Raw genomic sequence first — 17,575 nt, forward strand, 5'->3', positions numbered from 1 at the left:
CATAGTAATGGAGGATCTAATTTTAAATCCTTTCGTATTCATGATTCTTGACTTTAAAGGATCCAGTCCCCATTCTTTGTAGGTAATAACCTTTTTAATTTGGAATTTTGAATATGCTATTTCATTATTGTTATTTCTAGAATGGTGAAGTATAAAAACTGATACTGATTCTATCAGGAAACATTCGTACTATTCTTTGCATATGTATTTATTATTAGGATGAATATGCTGCCTGAGGTATAAAGCAGCTATTTCAGTGGGAGTTTTTGACTGATGCTCATTTTCAATGATCAGCAAGGGAATATATGCTGTCTCTAAATATATAGATTTTGCACTAGAAGTTTGAGTGCTTATTGGATTTTGGAGGGGAGATATATCGATATCTTGTATTTGCCTCCTTATTAAAGAATTTGGTGTTGCTGGGGATGCCAAGGATGATCTTGGACTAGGGACTATTTCCATCTTCTGTTTTTGGTGTTGTTATTGGCTCATTCTGCCCTCCCTGCAAACATTCTCGGGTCAAGAAGTCAGGCAAATAATTGGTATTACCATTAATATGCTCAATAGTAAATTCAAGGCGGAGAGAATACCTTGTCATCTTGCAAAGATTTGTTTAGACACGAGATTTTTTACATCTTTTTGGAGGATGTCCTTGGCTGCTTTACAATCCATTCTCAAAGGAATGATTGATTAAGAAGATCACTTTGAAATTTTGTAATAGCATGAACAATTGCAGGTATTTCCTTTTTTACTGTTGAATAATTTTGTTGATCTGGGTTCCAAGTTTTAGAGGTAAATCAGACCAATTGCTCTTGATTATTCACCTTTTGTTTCAATACAGCAACAAGTCCTTGTTCTGAGGCATCTGTTTCTACTATTTTAAATGCTGTGGGACTTGACAGGGCTAGGCATGGTAATTCTTTAGCCTTTATTTTAATCTTTCTTACTGCCTTGGTATGTTCTTCAGTCCATTCTGGAAGATTCTTTTTTAACCTTTGGAATAGAGGCTTTGTGTCTATTGCCAAATCTTTGTAAAAATTTGAAATATAATTTAAACAACCAAGGAATCTTTGTAATTCAAGTTTTCCTATAATTATATCTGGAAATTTGGATGCAAATTCAATTGCTCTATCAGTGGGAATAATTCTTCCTTGGAAAGCATTATGTTTTAAAAATCTAATTTTTGTCTGGCATAAATTTATTTTTCTTTCAGAAACTACTAAGCCAGCATTTTTTATTGTACTTAAATGTTTCCAATGTTGATCAATTGATTCAGAGAAAACAAGTACATCATCAATATAAACAATCATGAATTTGGTAAAAGGATTAAAGATTTCATTCATGATATTTTGGAATTCGGATGGTGCATTCTTTAATCCGAATGGCAGAACATTCCAATCAAATTGTCCAAATGGGAGATTAAAAGCAGTTTTGTATTTATCTTTTTCGGCAATCTGGATTTGCCAATAACATGATTTAAGATCAAATTTTGAAAATATACAAGCATTGACTAGTCTATCCAATAGGTCTCTTTTTTTTGGGATTGGATATCTGATCCATCTTAAAACTTTGTTAAGTGGTTTGTAATTTACAACCAATCTTCGAGTCCCGCTTTCTATTTTGGAGGCTTTTTCCACATAAAAAGCCGAAGAACTCCATGGTGATGAGCTTTTCATGATATGCTTTTCATCCAATAACTCTTTTATCTCTCTTTTGCAGATTTTGAGTAACCTATTGTTCATTTGAATAGGTCTTGCTTTAGTGGGAATTTTTCTTTTTTCGAAATCTGGTTCATATGGAAGTTCTACTACATGTTGCTTTCTATCCCAAAAAGCATTGGGGATATCGGCGCATATATTTCTTTCCATATCTATTTTTAGAGATTTTATCTTATTTTGAATTTCAGGAAGAGAACTTTTCTTCTATATTTTTGTAGTTGATTTCTTCTTTTAAATGATACAAAAATTTTTCTTTCGAAGAATTCTTATTTTAATATTATTGATTTCATGGACTCTGGGATTTTCAATAAAGGTAAATTTGACCTTATGCGCTTCAATACTAGCTTCTATCCCTGTATCATCAATCGTAATTGAAGCAAGCTCCATTATTACATACTGCAGTATCTGTCAGTTTATAATTTATAAGCATTTTGCTGCCATTTGCAGTATTAAGGATTTGGGTAGTCTTGCTGAAGTATTTAGGTTGTACTAATCCTTCATTAATGCAATTTAGGTCTGCTCCTGAATCTATCAGGGTGGTAGTTTGGAAGCTGTATTCTTTTTGAACTACGATTTTGATATTGGTAAACCATTTTTGGGTTATAATTTTGTCTATTAGGTTTACATATTTACAATTTTGGACCTTTTCTATTATATTCATACCAGCTTTGGAGGTTTCAGGTTTAGGAAGGATATCTTCGACCTCAGGTGGTATAGGAATATTATACTCAGTGATCAGATTATCAAATTCGCCTTCTATATTTTCTTCTTCAATTGCTTCGTTGATAGGATTCTTGGTTAATTCGAAGATTTGTTCCCTTGATTTTAGATTTATCAACTCATTTCTGACTTCATTAATTTCCTTTTTTAGCTCAGATATTGATGGATCCTTTTTGGTATATGTTTTGTTTTGTACCCTTTTCAAAATATCTTGGAAAATATAATCTTCTTTTGTTGGGACAAGAGAAGATTTGGGTTTTCTTGATGGGGTTTTTGACATATTGATGTATTGGAATAAGGCTTCTTTTTTAGCCTCTGGGTCCGTTATTTTGTCAATGAGGTCTATTATCAGATCTTCTTCTTTTGTGAGGGTATTGATGCTTAACCCGTTCATGTCCATTATTGCCTTGTAAAAATCACATTGGCAATTTTCTTTCTTTGGGTTATTTTCACTATCAGAGTCTGAATCACAACTGCTGATATCCTCATCATTAATTTCCCCAATCAACATTTCCTCTTCCTCTTCTAATTCAGAGGAATTAGAGGTTTCATCTTCTATTTGAAGTATTTCAAATAATTGTTATTTGTTATTATTATCTATTTCCAAAGAGTTAATTTTTCTTTGAACCCTACATTAGTTTTTGTAATGGCCTACTTTGCCACAATTATAACAGACAGGGATTTTCCTTTTTCCCCTATGCTTAAAAGCTGGTTTATCTTGTAAGAATTTTTTGGAAAATTTTTCTTTTGCCTTTGAATAATGTTTAAATTTTCTTTTTCTAAATTTTTCATGTTTTCTATTAGGAAATGGCTTTATAGGGGGTAGAGTATTAAATCCAAATTGTTCATAGAAATCCCCTTGTTCCTTTCTCCCCGTTATTCTCTGTTTTTCTAATGGTCTTCGAAGTTTCAAGTCCTTACATAGAGCCAGACCTTCTGCACAGATTTCAGTTGATAATTCACCTAGTGTATACAAAGAATAAGGAATAAGTCCACCATGCTTATTTTTATGCCTTGCTTTTACCTTTCCTGCAAAAAAGTGGGGTAGACCAGCTATGAATTTTTCTTTCCAATGTTCTGACTTACTATCTTCTCTTGATAGTAGTCTTGAGAAAAATACATCTTTGTACCATTTATAATGGGAGAGTGTTGGACACCTTAGATTTGATAATAAATCTTCTGATCTTGCTGCCAACAAAGCAGTACTTCCTACAAAATGGAGGGTGATGATATATATCAATGTATTGCCTGCATCTCGTTCTTGTACTATATTATCTTGGCCATCTTCTCTTTTAACTATCCATTGTTTTGAGGGATTTAATATTTGGTTCTTTGATTCTTCATCCATATGAAAATTCCACCAACCTCTTAACCACTCGGTAAATCCACATATTATGGCTTTGGCTATCGCATGATCTTGGTTTCCACTTGCCTTGCATGCAGTAGCATACATGGTCATATGTTTCATGAGATCTAAGATATGGTTTTCAGCCATGCCATCGATTTTCCAATTCACTATGGATTTTCCTGAGTAGGAAACTGGATAGAGATTAGGGCTTCTTCTATCTGCAGATCTACTGGGGTAGGTCTGGGATAGTACATTAGGGTTTGGGACACAGGTCTTTACTTTTTTCCCATAGTGAATTCTATTTGTATCTAAACTTTCAGTTTTGAAAGCTTTTTCCATTTCTTCAATTTCTTTTTTAGGTGCCTTTTGCAAAACCAGAAAATCTCCTTTCTGAGTTTTGGAGGACTGGGCCTTTTCATTAATATTTAGCTTTTTCAATCTTTTGACCAGTTCATCTATTAACTCACTAGTTTTCTCTTTTTTCTTTATCCCTTGCAGGTTGAATTTTTCTGCTTCAATAGTTGGAGGAGGCTTGAATAGGACGGCTTCCTTTTGCCTAACCGACCTTTTGAGTTCAGGAGTTGGTTTCAACATGTTTACTGCATTTTCTACTCTTGTAGTTTTCTTTCCTATTGTTTGGAGGAAAATATTTGTATAATTATTCTGTTCAATAATATGAGGTATTCCATCAGGCTTAGTCATACTTTGGTCGCTTTCTTTAGGTCCTAATTTTTCTTCTTTAACCTATAAACTAGTTTCGGGGGGATGCATAGACTCAATTGTTTCTCATTTGGTGGTTTGAAAAGTTTGAAAAGATTTTTCGACATCAAATTTTGGAATTTTTATTCCATAATCTTTTGCTATATATTTTAACCATTTAAAAAACTTGACAGTTGCCTTATGTTTTATCATGAAACGATTAAATTTCAGATGAAAGGCATCTCTCAGTGGTTCTTTAAATTCTTTGAAGAACCATTCTCTTATTAATCTATTTTCTTCCGAGTAGAAGTCTTTTCTGATCCATTCTTTGTCAATTTTAAATTCTTCTTTTTGAATAACATTTACATCAAAGTCCAGGTCAGAGGGTGTTGGTTATTGTTTTTCTATTTCAGAAGAACCTGGAGTATCTACTTTATAGGTTGGTTGTTGAACCTGATTTGGAGTTCTATTAAGTCTTTCGATAATAGTTTTCTTGTGTGTGGATAACCTTTTATATTCTGACTGAGGGATCGAAGAGGTAGAGCTTCTAGGCGGATCCCTAATGCTAGGTTCAACAATTCTTAAGGTAGTTCTCCTGGAGGATGGAAAACTGATTTCTATCTCTCCATCAGAATATTCTATTATTTGTTCAGGGTCTTTATTCTCAGGGTTCCTGATTTGGGATTCAGTTTGTAAGGACCATCTTTCTGGTAATTTTACCTAAGACCATGCCACTGACTTTGGTATGACTAGATTTGACTTTTTCATGTTTGTCTGGAAAAATATGGTTTGTTCTTTTGAATCCATTTGCCTAGCATTTGGACATAGAGTATTCATTACCTTATAACATATGCGGTAAACAAATGCTAGATTTTGAGAACCTGGGTCCATATCAAAACCTTGACTTTTAAGGTTTAGGGTCAGGACTTTTAGTAAATTAGGATCTGTTAAGGTCATCGAGAAATTTGGAAAACAGTTGAAATAAATGGGGCCGTTACAGAGACTGGATTCTACTATTCCTAACAAGGAATCAGTGAATCTCTTATGCCTGCTGTCTCTTAGACAGAGTAGAACAAAATTATTTAATCCTGTTCTTGTCAATAGTTTGACAGCTATTTGTATTAGACCAATGTGTAAGTATTTGTATTATTTCCTTTTATGATCTTCAATCATTCTAGGGGAAAGTAATTGGAATTTGTCCTGAGTTTCCGTGACAAATACTTTGTTCAATAGTTTTAATAGAAAAACTACTTTTAAAATCAAACGTTCCTTTACTATAGACATTTGAAACAGGTACCTTAGGTATATTCCAGTTTTGGATCTGTTTCTCTATATTGTCTATTATGACTTCCTCTCTGTTATTAACACGTAATGTATTACTAGTAGTAGCGGACCTATTAGATAGAGTTTTTAAGTTCCGCTATATGGTATTAGAGCCAAGTTATTATTACAGTGGTCTAACTGTATCACCAGTAGCAAACTGAACTATTAAATAAAAATTCTGAGAAAAATTTACAGTAGTAAGCTCAAAGTCGCCGTGAAGCAAGATGGCAAGGGAGGGCAGAAGGAGCCAACAACATCAAAAACAGACGATGGAAATAGTTCTTAGTCCAGGATCATCTCTGACATCTCCATCAACACCAAATTCTTTAATAAGGAGGCAAGTACAAGATATCGATCATTGAAAATGAGCATCAGTAAAAAACTCCGACTGAAATAGCTGCTTTATACCTCAGGCAGCATATGCATCCTAATAATGGAGACAGATGCAGAGAATGGTACGAATGTATCCCGATAGAATCAAGATTAGTTTTTATAGTTCACCATTCTAGAAATAACGATAATGAAATAGCATATTCAAAATTCCAAATTAAAAAGGTTATTATTCAAAGAATGGGGATTGGATTCTTTAAAGCTAAGGATCATGAATACGAAAGGATTTAAAGTTAGATCCTACCATTACTATGAATACATTACCATGCCTAGCCCTGTCATGTCCTACAACATTTAAAATAGTAGAAACAGATGCCTCTGAAGAAGGACTTGGTGCTGTATGGAAACAAGAGCAATTGGTCCGATTTACCTCTAAAACCTGGAACCCAGCTCAACAAAATTATTCAACAGTAAAAAAGGAAATATTTGCAATTGTTCATGTTATTACAAAATTTCAAAGTGATCTGCTTAATCAATCATTCCTTTTGAGAATGAATTGTAAGGCAGCCAAGGACATCCTCCAGAAAGATGTAAAAAATCTTGAGTCTAAGCAAATCTTTGTAAGATGGCAAGGTATTCTCTTCGCCTTTGAATTTACTATTGAGCATATTAATCGTAATACCAATTATTTGCCTGACTTCTTGACCCGAGAATTTTTGCAGGGAGGGCAGAAGAAGCCAACAACAACACCAAAAACAGACGATGGAAATAGTCCCTAGTCCAGGATCATCCCTGGCATCCCCATCAACACCAAATTCTTTAATAAGGAGGCAAATACAAGATATCGATATATCTCCCCTCCAAACTCCAATAAGCACTCAAACTCCTAGTACAAAATCTATATATTTAGAGAAACATATATTCCCTTGCTGATCATTGAAAATGAGCATCAGTCAAAAACTCTGACTGAAATTGCTTCTTTATACCTCAGGCAGCATATGCATCCTAATAATAAATACAGATGCAAAGAATGGTACGAATGTTTCCTGATAGAATCAGGATCAGTTTTTATAGTTCACCAATCTAGAAATAACGATAATAAAATTGCATATTCAAAATTCCAAATTAAAATGGTTATTAGCTACAAAGAATAGGGACTGGATCCTTTAAAGCCAAGGATCATGAATACGAAAGGGTTTAAAATTAGATCCTACCATTATTATGAATACATAAAGGCTTGGGATGAAGTCTTTTCATACCAGAATACAAAAAATTCCCATAGCTGGTATATTCATGTCAAAATAACTGAACCAAATGATTTTCCAAATTGGTTTAAAAATTGGTTCTTCATATGGGGATCCACAAACCAAATACTTCCAAAAGAACTACAAATTTCAGAGAGAAAATTATCTGGATACAATAGAAAAAGTCTAAAAAGAGACTACCACATATATTTTATGACCTTATATCAGGTCCATGGATTTTAAAATGGGAGTACCAGGTCTCTGCAGATGATATGGACAGATATGATTATATCCCCGAACTACAAAGACAAATCCATCTCAAATGGTGGGATAGTTACAAAAATGACTCCTTAAATCCAGGCAAAATCAAAATGAAATTTATACCTTCAACACCACCTCAATAGTTGGATATCGTAGAATATATTTTTACATCAATAAAACCCCAAAATGTCCATAGAAGAGCTTAAAATAAAGCTCTGGAATGCCATAGAAAATAATGAAAAACAAATGCCCACTTCTATCCAAAGTAACGAACCCGAAGATTACAGTCCAATGAATGGTAATGATTGCGACGGCATTGAATTTTCTTCAAACTAAAAGAAAATTTAGGGGGACCAAAACGACTCCAATCTATCTAGGACACGTGTCCCAACCATCGACAAAAGTCATATCAGCCAGCCATCGACAAAAGTCACTATCAGCCAGCCACCGACAAAAGTCACTATCAGCCACCAGCCGACAACATCACCGTAGCCATCAGCCGACAACATCTTACTGTAGTGTCGGTGCGGATTTCAAAGGATTCAAATCCGTTTATTCTGAAGCTTATAAAAGGGGAACGCTTCGCTCATTTCGAGCATCTTGAGTTTTCCTTGGGTCTGTGCACTTTGCAAGCTCCCTTTCTGCTCTCTGCTCTTTTCTCTCTGCACGCTCTCTCTCTCTGCTCTCTACAAGCTCTCTCTTTCTGCTCTTTGCTCTCTGCAAGCTCGCTCTCTGCTCTCTACAAGCACTCTTTGCTCTCTGCTCTCTCTTTGCAGCTCTCTACAGTCCTCTCTCTCTGAAGCTTCTCTTTCTGTTTTCTTCTTTCATTCCTTTCTCTGTATATCTGGTGGCGTATCAAGCCATTTGGATTTTCTTATTTTGTTTCTTTACTATGAAAGTGTGAGATTGTTATGTGTGACTGTTTTTGGGAAGAAGTTCCTGACTACATCCCGGAGCAGCTAAAGCTATTCGCCAGCTTCTGTATTTGTCAAATGTAAGTGTGCTTTAAGTATTAAAGTTTCCTATTATGTATGTTTGTTTTAAATCGATGTTATTGATTTATGTATGTATGTCTTATGTTTTGTTTTAAGTTCCGCGATATGGCATGGTCTCAGGTAAAATTATCTGAAAGATGGTCCTTGCAAACTGAATCCCAAATCTGGAACCCTGAGAACAAAGACCTTGAACAGTGGGAATTTTTCTTTCGTGGAAATCTTGTTCATATGGACGTTCTACTATATGTTGTTTTCTATCCCAAAAAGCATTGGGGATATCAGCGCATATATTTCTTTCCATATCTATTTTTCGTGATTTTATCTTGTTTTGAATTTCAGGAAGAGATAGTGTTTCTTCTATATTTTTGTATTTTATTTCTTCTTTTAAATGATACAGAAATTTTTCTTTAGAAGAAATCTTATTTTTAATATTATTGATTTCATGGACTTTGGGCTTTTCAATAAAGGTAAATTTGACCTTATGCCCTTCAATACTAGCTTCTATCCGTGTATCATCAATCTTAATTGGATAGAGCATGTTTAAAAAAGGAGTCCCTAGAATAACAGGTTGACTTAAACCTTTTACCATTATGAAGGGAAAATTGAAGCAAGCACTATTATTGCATACTTTCTGTTCAATAATATGTGGTATTCCATCAAGCTTAGCCATACTTTGGTCGCTTTCTTTAGGTCCTAATTTTAGAGGTGAGGCTCTAATTTCAATTTTCTCCCCAAAATTTTCTCCTTTAAGCTGTAAACTAGTTTCGGGGGATGAATAGACTCAATTGTTTCTCCTTTGGTGGTTTGAAGGGTTTGAAAAGATTTTTCGACCATATTTACATCAAATTTTGGAATTTTTATTCCATAATCTTTTGCTATATATTTTAACCATTTAAAAAACTTGACAGTTGCCTTATGTTTTATCATGAAACGTTTAAATTTCAGATGAAAGCCATCTCTCTGTTCTTTAAATTCTTTGAAGAACCGTTCTCTTATTAATCTATTTTCTTCAGAGTAGAAGTCTTTTCTGATCCATTCTTTGTCAATTTTAAATTCTTCTTTTTGAATAACATTTACGTCAAAGTCCAGGTCAGAGGGTGTTGGTTATTGTTTTTCTATTTCAGAAGAACCTGGAGTATCTACTCTATAGACTGATTGTTGAACCTGATTTGGAGTTCTATTAAGTCTTTCGATAATAGTTTTCTTGTGTGTAGATAACCTTTCATATTCTGAGTGAGGGATCGAAGAGGTAGACCTTCTAGGCGGATCCCTAATGCTAGGTTCAGCAATTCTTAAGGTAGTTCTCCTGGAGGATGGAAAACTAATTTCTCTCTCCATCAAAATATTCTATTATTTGTTCAGGGTCTTTGTTCTCTGGGTTCCTGATTTGGGATTCAGTTTGTAAGGACCATCTTTCTGGTAAATATATCTGAGGGCATGCCACTGACTTTGGTGTGACTAGATTTTAGTTTTCTATGTTTGTCTGAAAAAATATGGTTTGTCCTTTTGAATCTATTTGCTTAGCATTTAGACATAAAGTATTCATTACCTTATAACATATGCGGTAAACAAATGCTAGATTTTGGGAACCTGGGTCCATATCAAAACCTTGAGTTTTAAGGTTTAGGGTTAGGACTTTTAGTAAATTAGGATCTGTTAAGGCCACCGAGAAATTTGGAAAACAATTGAAATAAATGGGGCCGTTACAGAGACTGGATTCTACTATTCCTAACAAGGAATCAGTGAATCTCTTATGCCTGCTGTCTCTTGGACAGAGTAGAACAGAATTATTTAATTCTGTTCTTGTCAAAGGTTTGACAGCTATTTGTACTAGACCAATGTGTAAGTATTTGTATTATTTCCTTTTATGATCTTCAATCATTCTAAGGGAAAGTAATTGGAACTTGTTCTGAGTTTCCACGACAAAAATACTTTGTTCAATAGTTTTGATAGAAAAACTACTTTTAAAATCAAACATTCCTTTACTATAGACATCTGAAATAGATACCTTACGTATATTCCAGTTTTGGATCTGTTTGTCTATATTGTCTATTATGACTTCCTCTCTGTTATTAAAACGTAATGTATTACTAGTAGTAGGTGATCTACTAGATAGAGTTCTGATAAAATTTGCTATTGTAATTCGTGTCAACTGGAAACAGTTCTTGCACTTTTCTGGCTCTTCCTGGCCTTAGTGATCTTTAGGTCACGGCGACTTTGAGCTTACTACTGTAAATTTTTCTCAGTATTTTTATTTAATAGTTCAGTTTTCTACTGGTGATACTGTTAGACCACTGTAATAGTAACTTGGCTCTGATACCTTATAGCGGAACTTAAAACAAAACATAAGACATACATACATAAATCAATAACATCGATCTAAAACAAACATGCATAAATAGAAAACTTTAGTACTTCAAGCACACTTACATTTGACAAATACAGAAGCTAGTGAATAGCTTTAACTGCTCCGAGATGTTGCTAGGAACTTCCCAAAAACAGTCACACATAACAATCTCACACTTTTATAGTAGAGAAACTAAATAAAAAAATCCGAATGGCTTGATACACCACTAAATATACAGAGAAAGGATTGAAAGAAGAAAACAGAAAGAGAATCTTCAGGGATAGAGGACTGTAGAGAGTTACAGAGAGAGAACAGAGAGCAAAGAGTGCTTGTAGAGAGCAGAGAGAGTGCTTGCTGAGAGCAGAGAGCAGAGAGCAGAGAGAGAGCTTGTAGAGAGCAGAGAGCAGAGAGAGTGCTTGCAGAGAGCTGACAGCAAAGAGCAGAGAGAGAGCTTGCAGAGAGCAGGGAACTTAGGAAAACTCAGGATGCTCGAAATGAGCGGAGCGTTCCCCTTTTATAGGCTTTAGAATAAACAGATTTGAAACCTTTGAAATCTGCACCAACACTATAGTAAGATGCTGTCGGCTGGTGGCTACAGTAAGATGCTGTCGGCTGGTGGCTACAGTAAGGTGCTGTCGGCTGGTGGCTATAGTAAGATGCTTTTGGCTGGTGGCTACAGTGATGCTGTTGGCTGGTGGCTGATAGTGACTTTTGTCGGTGGTTGGCTGATAGTGACTTTTGTCGGGGGCTGGCTGATAGTGACTTTTGTCGGTGGTTGGGACACGTGTCCTAGATAGAGTGGAGTCGTTCTGGTCCTGCTAAATTTTCTTTTAGTTTGAAGAAAATTTAATGCCGTCGCAATCGTCACCATTCATTGGACTATAATCTTCGGGTTCGTCACTTTGGGTAGAAGTGGACATTTGTTCTTCATTATTCTCTATGGCATTCCAGAGCTTTATTTTAAGCTCTTCTATGGACATTTTGGGATTTTCTTGCTGTAAAATTGCAATATATTATGAGATATCCATCTTTTGAGATATTCTGAGATATACTACTAGTATGTAGTACTAGTACATACTACACTACTACATATGTACTAGTACATGCATACTACTACTAGTATGTAGTACTAGTACATACTACTGCATATGTACATCTACTAGTAGTACATACTACTATTAGTAGTACTATGTACATAGTACTACTACTAGTAGTACTATGTACATAGTACTACTACTAGTAGTACTATGTAGTAGTGCAAGTAGTACATTTGTAGTACTACTACATAGTACTACTAGTCGTACTATGTAGTACATATGTACTACTAGTAGTACTATGTACTACATACATATGTACTACTAGTAGTACTTCTAAGACTACATATGTAGTATTACTAGTAGTAGATATGTAGTACTATTAGTAGTACTACTTGTACTAGTAGTACATAAACTCGATCTAAAAACCTTCTGCCTTCTTTTGATGTGAGAGCAGTTTTTGGCTTGTAACCGTCCTCGTTTCCTCAGATGCCAGAGCAGCATTGAGGGTCAACTGTTCTCTTTTCCTCAGTTGCAAGAGCAGTTTTTGGCTTGTAACCGTCCTCTTTTCCTCGGATGCAAGAGCAGCGCTGGGGGGTCAACTGTTCTCTTTTCCTCAGATGCAAGAGCAATTTTTGCCCTGTAACCGTCTTCTTTTCCTCAGATGCAAGAGCAGCACAGGGGTCAACTATTCTCTTTTCCTTATATTCAAGAGCAATGCTTGATAATATATATATGTAATCTCCCTGATAATGGGTTTTGAAATTAACTTGTAACCTCTTCTAATGCAATAAAAAGAGTTAAACTTTGTTGAACTGTCTTGCTTCTTTTCCTTTTCCTTTTCTTTTCTTTTATTTTTAACTCTTTTTCTATTGCACATTGAACCTTTTGAGAGTATATTAGGGATAATACTTCTTTAGATATCGCTCATTGATGAGGGGCATTGCTTCTTCTCCATAAGGATGTGCCAATATGTAAGCCCCATTTGGCGAGACTTTGTTGTCTATGAAGGGGCTTTCCCACTTAGGTTCAAACTTCCCTTTGCGCCGTCCATGCATAATGATCGGCATTTTGACGGCTAGAACCAGGTCCCCATGAGTGAATGAGCGGACCTTGACGGACTTGTCATAGGTGCTCTTCATTCTACCCTGATTGAGTTCGAGGTTCTATTGAACTTTCAACCTCTTTTCGTCAAGTGCATCCAGCCCTTGATAATGAAGCTTGACTCTTTGGTCTTCATTCAGTCCTTGATGTATGGCGACACGCAACGAGGGGAGTTGAATCTCAAGGGGCAAGACTGCTTCCCCCCCATAGACTAAGGAAAAAGGAGTGGAATCGGTGGCATTCCGTGTGGTGGTGCGATAGGCCCATAGTGCTTCAAGAAGCTTCTCATGACAATTCTTCTTCAACTTTGATACTGACTTCCTTAAAACATTGCATAGGGTCTTATTGAAAGCCTCAGCTAATCCGTTGGCTTGAGGGTGGTACATAGTTTACTATTTCCATTCGAAACCAAATTGGTTAACTAAGCGATCAATGCGATGACTTCTGAATTGAGGGCCGTTGTCTGATATAATCCGGTCAAGCACCCCGAATCAATATATAATCATATCTGTCAATATCATCTGCTGAGAGAGGACTATTACAGTGGTCTAACTGTAATAGTGACTTGGCTACATGGTATCTGTCCATATCATCTTTTAAGCATAGGGGAAAAAGGAAAATCCCTGTCTGTTATAATTGTGGCAAAGTAGGCCATTACAAAAACAAATGTAGGGTTCAAAGAAAAATTAACTCTTTGAAAATAGATAATAATATCAAAAAACAATTATTTGAAATACTTCAAATAGAGTTTGTGGCCACCAGCCGACAACATCTTACTGTAGTGTCGGTGCGGATTTCAAAGGTTTCAAATCCGTTTATTCTGAAGCCAATAAAAGGGGAACGCCCCGCTCATTTCGAGCATCTTGAGTTTTCCTTAGTTCTCTGCTCTCTGCAAGCTCTCTCTCTACTCTCTGCTCTCTGCAAGCTCTCTCTCTCTCTGCTCTCTGCTCTCTACAAGAGCTCTCTCTGCTCTCTGCTCTCTGCAAGCACTCTCTTTGCTCTCTACAAGCACTCTCTGCTCTCTCTTTGCAACTCTCTACAGTTCTCTCTCCCTGAAGATTCTCTTTCTGTTTTCTTCTTTCAGTCCTTTCTCTATATATCCGGTGGCGTATCAAGCCATTCGGATTTTCTTATTTAGTTTCTTTACTATAAAAGTGTGAGATTGTTGTGTGACTGTTTTTGGGAAGAAGTTCTACATCCTGGAGCAGTTAAAACTATTCAGCAGCTTCTGTATTTGTCAAATGTAAGTGTGCTTTAAGTATTAAAGTTTTCTATTTATGTATGTTTGTTTTAGATCGATGCTATTGATCTATGTATGTATGTCTTATGTTTTGTTTTAAGTTCCGCTATATGGTATCAGAGCCAAGTTACTATTACATTGGTCTAACTGTATCACCAGTAGAAAACTGAACTATTAAATAAAAATACGGAGAAAAATTTGCAGTAGAAAGCTCAAAGTCGTCGTGACCCAAAGATCACTAAGGCCAGGAAGAGCCGAAAAAGTGTAGGCACTGTTTTTGGTTGACTCGAATTACAATGGAAAATTTTATCAGAACTTTATCTAATAGGTCAACAGCTACTTGTAATACATTACGTGTTAATAGCAGAGAGGAAGTCATAATAGATAACATAGAGAAATAGATCCAAAACGTGAATATACCTAAGGTACCTGTTTCAGATGTCTATAGTAAAGGAACGTTTGATTTTAAAAGTAGTTTTTATATCAAAACTATTGACCAAAGTATTTATGTCATGGAAACTCAGGACAAATTCCAATTACTTTCCCCTAGAATGATTGAAGATCATAAAATGAAAGAATCCAAATACTTACACATTGGTCTAGTACAAATAGCTGTCAAACCTTTGCCAAGAATAAAATTAAATAATTCTGTTCTATTCTGTGTAAGAGACAGCAGGCATAAGAGATTCACTGATTCCTTGTTAGAAATAGTAGAATCCAGTCTCTGTAACGGCCCCATTTATTTCAACTGTTATCCAAATTTTTTGGTGGCCTTAACAGGTCCTAATTTACTAAAAGTCCTGACCCTAAACCTTAAAACTCAAGGTTTTGATATGGACCAAGGTTCCCAAATGCTAGCATTTATTTACCGCATATGTTATAAGGTTATGAATACTTTATGCCCAAATGCTAGGCAAATGGATTCAAAAGGACAAACCATAATTTTCCATAATGGACTGAAGAGCATACCAGCGCTGTAAGAAAGATAAAAATAAAGGCTAAGGAATTACCTTGCCTAGCCTTGTCAAGTCGTACAACATTTAAAATAGTAGAAACAGATGCCTCAGAACAAGGACTTGGTGCTGTTTTGGTGAATAATCAAGAGCAATTGGTCCGATTTACCTCTAAAACTTGGAACCCAGCTCAACAAAATTATTCAACAGTAAAAAAGGAAATACTTGCAATTGTTCATGCTATTATAAAATTTCAAAGTGATCTGCTTAATCAATTATTCCTTTTAAGAACGGATTGTAAGGCAGCCAAGGACATCCTCTAGAAAGATGTAAAAAATCTCGTGTCTAAGCGAATATTTGCAAGATGGCAAGGAAGGGCATAAGCAGCCAACAACAACACCAAAAACAGACGATGGAAATAGTCCCTAGTCCAGGATCATCCTTGACGTCCCCATCAACATCAAATTCTTTAATAAGGAGGCAAATACAAGATATCGATATATCTCCCCTCCAAACTCCAATAATCACTCAATCTCCTAGTGCAAAATCTATATATTTAGAGACCGTATATATTCCCTTGCTGATCATTGAAAATGAGCATCTGTCGAAAACTCCGACTGAAATAGCTGCTTTATACCTCAGGCAACATATGATAATGGAGAGAGATGCAGCGTATGGTACGAATGGATCTTGATAGAATCAGGATCAGGATCAGTTTTTATAGTTCACCATTCTAGAAATAACAGTAATGAAATAGCATATTCAAAAATCCAAATTAAAAAGGTTATTACCTACAAAAAATGGGGACTGGATCCTTTAAAGCCAAGGATCATAAATACGAAAGGATTTAAAATTAGATTTTACCATTACTATGAATACATAAAGGCTTGGGATGAAATCTTTCCATACCAGAATACAAAAAATTCCCATAGCTGGTATATTCAGTTCAAAATAACTGAACCAAATGATTTTTCAAATTGGTTTAAAAATTAGTCCTCCATATGGAGATCCACAAACCAAATACTTCTAAAAGAACTACAAATTTCACAGAGAAAATTCTCTAAATATAATATTAAAAGTCTAAAAAGAGACTACCACATCTATTTTATGGCCTTATATCAGGTCCCATGGATTTTAAAATAGGAGTACCAGATCTCAGCAGATGATATGGACATATATGATTATATCCCCGAACTACAAAGACAAATCCATATCAAATGGTGGGATAGTTACAAAAATGACTCCTTAAATTCCGACAAAATCTTGTTTTGTTGGGACAAGAGAAGATTTGGGTTTTCTTGATTTTTTGACATATTGATGTATTGGACTAAGGCTTCTTTTTAGCCTCTGGGTCAGTTATTTTGTCAATGTGGTCTATTATTAGATCTTCTTCTTTTGTGAGGGTATTGATTCTTAAACCCATTCTTGTTTCTTATTGCCTTGTAAAAATCACATTGGTAATTTTCTTCTTTTGTGTTATCTTCACTATTAGAGTCTTAATGAGAACTGTTGATAATGATATCCTCATAATTAAGTTTCCCAATCAAGATTTCCTCTTTTGATTCAGAGGAATCAGAGGTTTCATGTTCTATTTGAAGGATTTCAAATATTTGTTTTTTGATATTATTATCTTTTTCCAAAGAGTTAATTTTTCTTTGAACCCTACATTTGTTTTTGTAATGGCCTACTTTGCCACAATTATAACAGACATAGATTTTCCTTTTTCCCCTATGCTTAAAAGATGATTTATCTTGTAAGAATTTTTTTTAAAATTTTTCTTTCCAAAATATCATGAATGAAATCTTCAATCCTTATACCAAATTTATGATTGTTTATATTGATGTTGTACTTGTTTTCTCTGAATCAATTGATCAACATTGGAAACATTTAAGTACATTTATCAAAACAATAAAAAATGCTGGCTTATTAGTTTCTGCAAGAAAAATAAAGTTATGCCAGACAAAAATTAGAGTTTTAGGGCATAATATTTTTCAGGGAAAAATTATTCCATTTGATAGAGCAATTGAATTTGCATCCAAATTTTCAGATATAATTATATGAAAAACTAAATTACAAAGATTCCTTGGTTGTTTAAATTATATTTCGGATTTTTACAAAGATTTGACAATAGATGCAAAACCTCTATTCCAAAGGTTAAAGAAGAATCCTCCAGAATGGACTGAAGAACATACCAAGGCAGTAAGAAAGATTAAAATAAAGGCTAGGGAATTACCATACGTAGCCCTGTCAAGTCTTACA

General features: G+C 35.0%; 1 protein-coding gene across 8 annotated transcripts in view; it reads left to right on the top strand.

The window, feature by feature from the left end:
- LOC18448218 (putative beta-1,3-galactosyltransferase 12) overlaps positions 1-17,575 on the top strand; it is a 39,080-nt gene that overhangs the window by 6,289 nt on the left and 15,216 nt on the right. For 2 of the 8 annotated variants that reach the window (XR_016056075.1, XM_088867613.1), the window contains exon 7: positions 12,509-12,831. The exons of 4 other annotated variants lie outside the window; for them this stretch is intronic. Coding sequence is in view for 2 of the 4 variants with exons in the window: in XM_088867613.1 (XP_088723739.1) it covers positions 12,509-12,744 (236 nt within the window). In the remaining 2 variants the exon portion in view is untranslated. Of the gene's footprint in view, positions 1-4,284; positions 4,488-12,508; positions 12,832-17,575 lie in introns of those variants that run through there. 2 more of the 8 variants (XR_016056074.1, XM_020675999.2) reach the window with 1 other exon arrangement.

This window comes from Amborella trichopoda, chromosome 5 (genome assembly GCF_054954075.1).
Source record: "Amborella trichopoda isolate Santa Cruz 75 chromosome 5, AtrichopodaSantaCruz75HAP2 v2.0, whole genome shotgun sequence".
Taxonomy (NCBI): Eukaryota; Viridiplantae; Streptophyta; class Magnoliopsida; order Amborellales; family Amborellaceae; genus Amborella; species Amborella trichopoda.